Here is a 7,874-nt window from a genome sequence, read left to right as displayed (position 1 = left end):
ACCAAGGACAGCATCCTCCAAAATGAACTAATCTGCATCTGTGGGAAGATAAAAAGTGAGCTAATCTGGGATATGGTTTACATATTTGATTTAGTGTTCAGATTTAAATATGGCTGCCTCATTTCTGTCATAAACTCGATTATGAAACATAAGCATTGAGAGTAGGACATTTAATTTGACATAACATGACATTCAAAGTCTTTAATCACCTTTAACAAACTGGCTTTTTCACCATCTTATGGATTGTTAAAACATGTCAAAAATTAATAGTGAAACCTTTTGTTTTCTTACATTTTCTTAAATGTTTTATAACTAACCATTGGCATACTATGACTGATCCATAAATTAAGTAAATGAATTAACTGCTCCAGCTCACAACGATACAAATGTCTTCTTGTTAAAAATGAGCATTTTCGTACTTTTTCCTAAAAGCCTGCATAACTTATAGTAGTTTTATCTTTGTATAATTTACCATCCCTACAACCAAATAATAGGTGGAAGAAGTGCCTTTCTAATTTTCCTAGTCAAGACTAGTTTGACCTCCAAGGCTAACTAGGTCACATCTGACCCCGGAGATGCTTATGTAGATGTGGACGCCCAACCGGAGGTTTCCCGTCTTATCAGCCATCCATCTCCACCTAGGAATATAGGAACCCTGGGCTATGTTACGCAAAACCTCTTGGCCCAGAGGGTAGATACTTGAACCAGCTGACAGAGCGTAGATGTCATGTGCTTTCCACTGCTTTGCATCTGCGAAAAAATAGTCAGGTGTCCAGGGCTCAGCAGAAGGGTGGCTTTGTGTGGTTGTATGTCTCCTGTGTTAAAATGATAAATACATTTTAGCTGGAACTCTCTTGAAATTCTTAAAAAAAAAAAGTTGACAAATATCAACAGCTTGCAATAGCTTTTGTCTAAACTAAAATCATTACAACTACACATTTCAAAAGAAACTGTTGTATCCTGAATGTCTGTGACTGAGAATCATTCAGTCATCTAAGTTATGGTAGTCTTCAGAACTTGAAAAGAAGTAACTGAATAGCTCATTTAAAAATACATTTCTTCCAATGATAAACTTAATGAATTCTAACATCAACTTTCTTTCAAACATTTCTAGACTAATCTTCTAATGTTGCTCCTTTTTCATCCTTCATATAAATTAAATACATATTTAATTTTACATATTTAAACCAACACAAAACCAAAAAGAGTTTGTGAGCATGCCAGTAGCTTTTTGACACTAAGCTGAGGAACAGTGCTACCTTTCAAAGGTTTAGACTTTTCATCCACTTTATTAGGTACACAATATGCTTGTTAAGTCAACCAATCATATGGGAGCAACCTAATGCTCAAACATCAGAATGGGGGAAAATTGTGTTTTAGGTGGCTTTGAACATGGCATTGTTGTCTGCTGTTGGTGCTAGACATGCCAGTCTGAGTATTTCAAGAATTTCTCGTGTACTGGGATTTACCACAAAACCATTTCTAGGATTTACAGCGAATGGTCTGAAAAAGAGAAAAGATACAGTGAGGAGCAGTTCTCTGGGAAAAAAATGCCTTGTTAATGCCAGATATCAGAAAAAAACTGATAGGAAGGAATCTAGTATTTGGAAGGTCAGCACATGCATATAGGTTTATATTGGGAGGTTCTACTTGAATTGTTGGTTTTGCACCATTTCAATAAACAGCAGCAAACAGTATAGGGTAGCTGTGATCTCAGTGTTAATGTTAATGTCTGCTTTAGTATACTAGCATTTGTCAGAAGCATCTAAAACACACAATGTGGGTTATAAACCAGTGGACTGGCAGAATTAATACAGTTTGGTATGTTTTTCTTTTTTTAAGTTATTTTTTTCATTTTTTCTGTACAGTCTAAATATCCTGCAGGTTTTAAGAAACAAAGTAACATATATTTCTGTATATGTCTGAAAGCCCATATAAAGAAAAGAGGACATTTGGGAGAGTTTGGCTAGTGAATTGTAAAAGTTGCAGGCTCAGGCGTTAGGCCTATTAAGTACCTACAAGGGGAGGGGCCTCTTTAGGGTTGATGGCTGGGAATCTAATTTAAAGCTAATTTAAACCATCTTTCATAAAGATATTAAGGCTGCCCAGCCTCCAAAATATCAGTATATTTCTCTACCACACTAACAATAACTTTAATATAAGCTGGGTGAACTTTGGAACAAAAAAAGAGCTCTTTCATCTGAACTAAAAGAACATTCATCACTCCCCGGAACTCTCATTACCTCAGATTTAAGTCTAATTAGAGCAGCACAAAGACGCTATGCTGTAATTATGCAGCCCGCCACACAGTGAGGTCCTGGCAAAATTACTAATAACTAGCAGCTTAAATGCCGGAGGCAAAATTGAGAAGAATGCTTCAAGCAGCTTTATTACATATTTCAAGAAGACTTGTAAAGGTCACTCTTTTAGTTGAAATATCAAGCAATGTGATCTCATACGTTGCTTGTTATAATTTTTATACATAAAGTCTGATTTTATTATTTCAAAAATCAGCGGGCCAGAATAGCATCAGTTTAAGGGACAGTTTATCAATCTTTTGACTTATTGGTAGGGACTACCTGAGATAGACTGGAGGATCTGCCTCTCTCCCTATAACAGCTGGCACAGGCTCCAGCAGCCAACCAACCCAGAATTAGGTAAGTGGAAGAAAACAGACGGATGGAAGTGTTGTGGCTTGTGTGACTCAGTGTGTTTTTGAGGTTGATTCTAAGTGATTCTTGTTTGTTTTTTTTAGTGTTTATATTGTTGTTATATATTTTTCTCCTTTAGTATATTCAGTCCCTAGTTTCTTTAGCGTTTCATTCCTGTTACATCAATTCTCCTTTATTAATACCATATGGAAAAGAAATAGAAAAAACTTATAAAAGACTTGCATCAGATGTGGCCTACTTCATATAGTGAATCATATAAGGCTTATATGATTTACTCATGAAAGTGGCCACTTTCATATATTGTTTTAGTAAGTATCCAAAACATACAAGTTTCATTTATATAATTTTTTATATATATCTGTTTTCACTCTTGTATGTTTTTCACACAAGTTTCACACAAGACAGATAGAAACTTTATAATATGTATATATATATATATATATATATATATATATATATATATATATATATATATATATATATATATATCTTTTCCATATGCAACAGGCCATGTGTCTGTGGTTTCCCCATATATATGAGGAAGAATTTCATGAATCTGAATTTAAGGCAAATTGGCAAAAATAACTCCCTGTCTGTTGCATAAATTCAATTCAGTTTCATTTCAATGTTATTTATATAGTTGCATATCACATTAACAGTTGTCTCAAGGCACGTCATCCCATAAACTGTCATGTCCTTTATAGAAATGAGGCGGAATCCAATCACAATGAGAAATGTTTTTCTGATGTGCTTTGTAAAAGCACATCAATATTGTACATTTACATTACCCCTACACATCCACAACTTGGTTAAGAAGCACATCATCATTCTAGAGTTCCCATTATGAGGTAATTGCATGAAGTTAAGAATTGGAAAGTAAAATCTGGAAAATTAAGAGGTCCGGAGCTCAGCTTGTGCTGTAACTCATAGCATCTCAGTCTAACACACTATGGTTGGAAAGCGGGATTATATGTACCAAAAATCGAAAGGGTAACTGGTTAAGCACTTATAATAAAATATAGATGCCAGACATCGGTATGTACTAAAGGCACACTGTCTCATTATGGCTGGCAATGGAGAAATATTAAAACATGACATGTCAAAAAAGAAAGAAAAAAATTCTGCTAGACACAAATCCATTTGTACTTGGTTTATAGCCAGAGTCAAACAAAACTGGGAACCTTTGTTACCATTTTGTGAATCAAAATGGGGATCAGTTTGAAATAGTTATTTGCTAACATTTAATTTTGCAGCATTTCTGCCTCTATCACATAGCACAGTATAGAGTGTGGAAAGAGTGAGGGTGGATGAGTGTAGCTTTTGGTATATTGGTCACCGACTATGGTACCGAATTATGACATATCCGGTTGTTCAGTGATGACGCGACGAATCCTACTTCCGGGGCTAAAGTAGTCTGCGTTTAATATGGCTTTTGTGTTGTTAACATGTTTAATGTTATGTATTTTCTTCTATTTGATCTCAAAAAGCTCCTAAAACAGTCAGTGATCACTGTTGACCTCCCTCGGCTTTTATTACTGCTAATCATTTATTTAAGCTCAGTTTTTAACACCTTAGGATGTAACTACAGCCCAGCCCATGCAGCAGTATATGAATGACTAACCTTGTATTGTGGATGGATTATCTCAGTTGTTCTCCTGGCTGAAGTTTGGTCCTTTTACAGCATCCTGCCATGCGATTACATTTGTTCATGTCCACCGAGAACACTCACGTTAACTTTTATCAAGTGGAAAAAAAAGTTAGCTTGTTTATATTATGCTAACATAGCTGTGTCGCTAGTGGTCACGTAGCACATCATTATATACCAGCTAGCCCAACTTCAGTAACCCTACAAACGTCACTGCTGTTTAGTTTTCTGTCTTCATTTATGCTGGAAGTGATAGCAGAGCTGTACGTTTTAATTTGTTTCCAAAACCCCGCAGTCAGGACATGCTATATTGTCTGTGAAGGTTCTCAGTCATCCAGGTCATCGTAGGCAAAGGAGCTTGCAAGGAAAGCGTCTGGACTTCTTTAAGTTACTTGAAGACGTTTCACCTCTCATCCGAGAAGCTTCTTCAGTTCTAAGGTCAAATGGTGGAGAGTCCCAGATATAAACCTAGTGGGAGTATCCCACTAGGTTTATCACACCTTGGCTCAGGCGATTAGAGGATCATTAGGGGGTCCTTTTGTCCCTCTGTGGGGGGATACTCCCACTAGGTTTATATCTGGGACTCTCCACCATTTGACCTTAGAACTGAAGAAGCTTCTCGGATGAGAGGTGAAACGTCTTCAAGTAACTTAAAGAAGTCCAGACGCTTTCCTTGCAAGCTCCTTTGACATGCTATATTGTATTTAGATAGAAGCTAGCGAGCTAACTCCCTGCTAACTTCTAACTCCGTTAAATGTCATAAATTCAGTTTTCATGGATGCCTGGATGTTAAACTCAATTGTTACACCTGGTAGAGCAGAACGCTGATCATTTTATTAAAGATGAAAGACTTTAGACAGTTTTTCAACTCTCAGTAATGCCATAGTGATCGTTTGATATATGGACCTGCAGCGGGGTTTAGGTCCAGACACGGCTAGTCACGTCAGACTGAACAATCGGATTATTGAAAAAAATATCAAGCTAGACCTTTACATCCTTAGTCTGGCAACCCTTCCTTAAATTGTACCGTTTGACCCAGCAGTTGTGGAAGATGCAGAAGAAGTAAAGAAATATTCTAAAATCTCTCTTTTAATTAGGTAACCTTTCCTATTCATTATTTTAAGGTTTTGTGACGTTTTTAAATTCCATGCTTTTTAGCTATATTATGGAGGGAACTTAAAAAGCCTGATATAAAAACAAATCTCAGTATTAATTATGAATTAGAAAAGAAAACGCCTCATGCTATAAATAGGTCCTTCTTCTTTTAAGCTGTCTGAAAACAGTGGATATGTCTCCGGTAATTTGAGATACATGCTAAGGTAAGCAATCTCAGGCCCATGAGGACCTGCATTACTGCTTTATCCCACACAGACATGCAAAAAGAAATATCTGGATAACAACACCACACATCCCCTTTTTTAAACACGATATTCACTTCTCTCTGAGAAGAGCATTTGTTTGAGTTTGGAGACCGAGGACTGCTTGAATCACCAACTACCATCTTAAAAATTAAAAAAGAAACTCAACAAACTGGTGGTTTGCAGTTGGGTGAAAAAGGATTCAAGCTTAAATAAACAAAAGCTTCTGGGTCAGAAATCTAGAAAGGAAACAACAACAATCCATACGATGAAAATTCGAGTGGTTCAGATCTGGGGGTTCCTGATGACGGTACTGGGTTGGATCTTTGTGGCCTGCACTATGGCAATGGAGGGCTGGAAGATTGCCTCCGTTGGGGGCATGGGAGGTTCGGCTGTCATCAAGGTAGCCTGGCACTGGACTAGTCTGTGGAGATCTTGTTTTACAGACTCAACTGCTGTCACCAACTGTAAGGATTTCCCTGTACTCTGGTCTGTGGAAGGTATGTCAACATATTCAGTATTCAAGCTGTATTTATTCTCATTTGCAAATCAAGAATGTTTATATAAACCTTTGTCTGTCCTTTATTGTCACTCTAGACTATGTCCAAATAGTGAGAGCCCTGTTGATGTCGGCTCTTTCTGTAGGCATGCTGGGGTTTGTACTTAGTCTGCTGGGTATGGAGTGCACCTACATTGGAGGAAAAGTACAATCAAAATACAAGAAGATCTACATTGGTGGATGTTGCCACATCATCAGTGGTAAATGTCTAACTTTAATTACTATAAAATCATAGGGTGTGAATACCATATTATCACTCTTTTAGAAGGGAGGGCTTCTAAAAGTACACAAAGGGATGGCTTTGTGTACTTAAGTTCTATTCATTGTCTGCTCATGGATTTTGCTGGTTAATTTGTGTCAAGGCTGGATAAAGGTAACTTACTGTTGACATTCAGCACAGTAACTTAATATCCTTTTTGAAGCGTTTACCACTGAACCATGAAATAATTGCCAGAATATTCAAGTTTTTACCTCTGCCAGGCAGTTATGATTTTGGTAGAATGCATGAGATTCCTTCTGTCTGTAAATATGATAACTTGAACAATTCTGAATGAATTCTGATGAAACGTTGTAGGGATGTCATCATCAAACAATCCATTAAAACATGGCCCAAATCGACCAAGGTCTTAAAGGTCAATTAATGAGTAATTGGTTGAAAACTGACAAAATGTCTTATAATTTTGCATCTATGACTCTTAGATTACATTTCACATCTGCCTTTCTTTCAAGCTGACCCCAAAATGTATTATATATCTTATGCATACAAACATATGTTGCATATGCAATATGCATAGCAGCCAGTGTAACTTTTGACTCTATTTTTTTTAAATTTGATTTGCATTCAGGAGTGCTGTCCACATCTGGGTATGGTGTCTATGCACAGTATGTCTATGCAATACATATTGACCCTGGTCCCACTGGACTCCAGTAAGTAACCATAGTTACACAGAATAAATTTTAACCGACATTGAATAAAACGGAAATTTTAAAATTATGATCTCAGCATCTCTCTGGTTTGCAACCAACAGGTTTAACCTTGGCACCCCAATATTTCTTGGCTGGGTGGGTTCAGCCTTTCACATCACTGGTGGTGCCTTTTATCTATGGTCAGTGTGCACACCGCTCTGTGGAAGAGAGAAAAAGTAAGTGCTTGGACAGTATAGAAGAGAAATGTAGCTTCCAGGTAGGAAAAATGAGGCCAATGCTTTCTATCTGAAGGCCATTAAATGGTTGTAAAAATGGTGGTTGCAAAAAGAAGTCCTGTATAAGTCTATGGGAAAACGGCTTTCCATGCTAACCTCTGTTAACATTACCTGCCAAGTGTATGGGCTCAATCACTAATTTTAAGTCTTAATAATATACGGTATGTCTATTTTGCAACTTTGTCAAAATTGAGGATCATTTGTGTTATGAATCAACACACTTAATGGCAAACAACTTGTTACACAGTCAGACCTGTCTAGGGATGGGAATTGATAAGATTTTCACAATTCTGATTCCATTTTCGATTCTGTTTAACGGTTCGATTCTTTATCGATTCTCTTATCAATTTTTAAAAAAATAAGGAGAACACTAAGGTTGATTAGCTTAGAACTGTGTTTTATATCTTCTCTTGAACAAGATAGAAATTTAAGAGTAAC

General features: G+C 36.8%; 1 protein-coding gene across 1 annotated transcript; it reads left to right on the top strand.

Moving 5' to 3' along the window:
* Positions 1-5,902: 5,902 nt before the first annotated feature.
* On the top strand, positions 5,903-7,380 carry cldn10e (claudin 10e). The gene is made up of 4 exons (XM_026157572.1): positions 5,903-6,175; positions 6,273-6,434; positions 7,080-7,161; positions 7,263-7,380. The coding sequence occupies exons 1-4, from the start codon at positions 5,944-5,946 to the stop codon at positions 7,378-7,380; spliced, it is 594 nt and encodes a 197-aa protein (XP_026013357.1). The 5' UTR covers positions 5,903-5,943.
* Positions 7,381-7,874: the final 494 nt, after the last annotated feature.

Source organism: Astatotilapia calliptera, chromosome 23 (genome assembly GCF_900246225.1).
Source record: "Astatotilapia calliptera chromosome 23, fAstCal1.2, whole genome shotgun sequence".
Classification (NCBI taxonomy): Eukaryota; Metazoa; Chordata; class Actinopteri; order Cichliformes; family Cichlidae; genus Astatotilapia; species Astatotilapia calliptera.
Note: the sequence above shows the minus strand (reverse complement) of the source record. Positions and strands in the feature narration are given on the sequence as shown.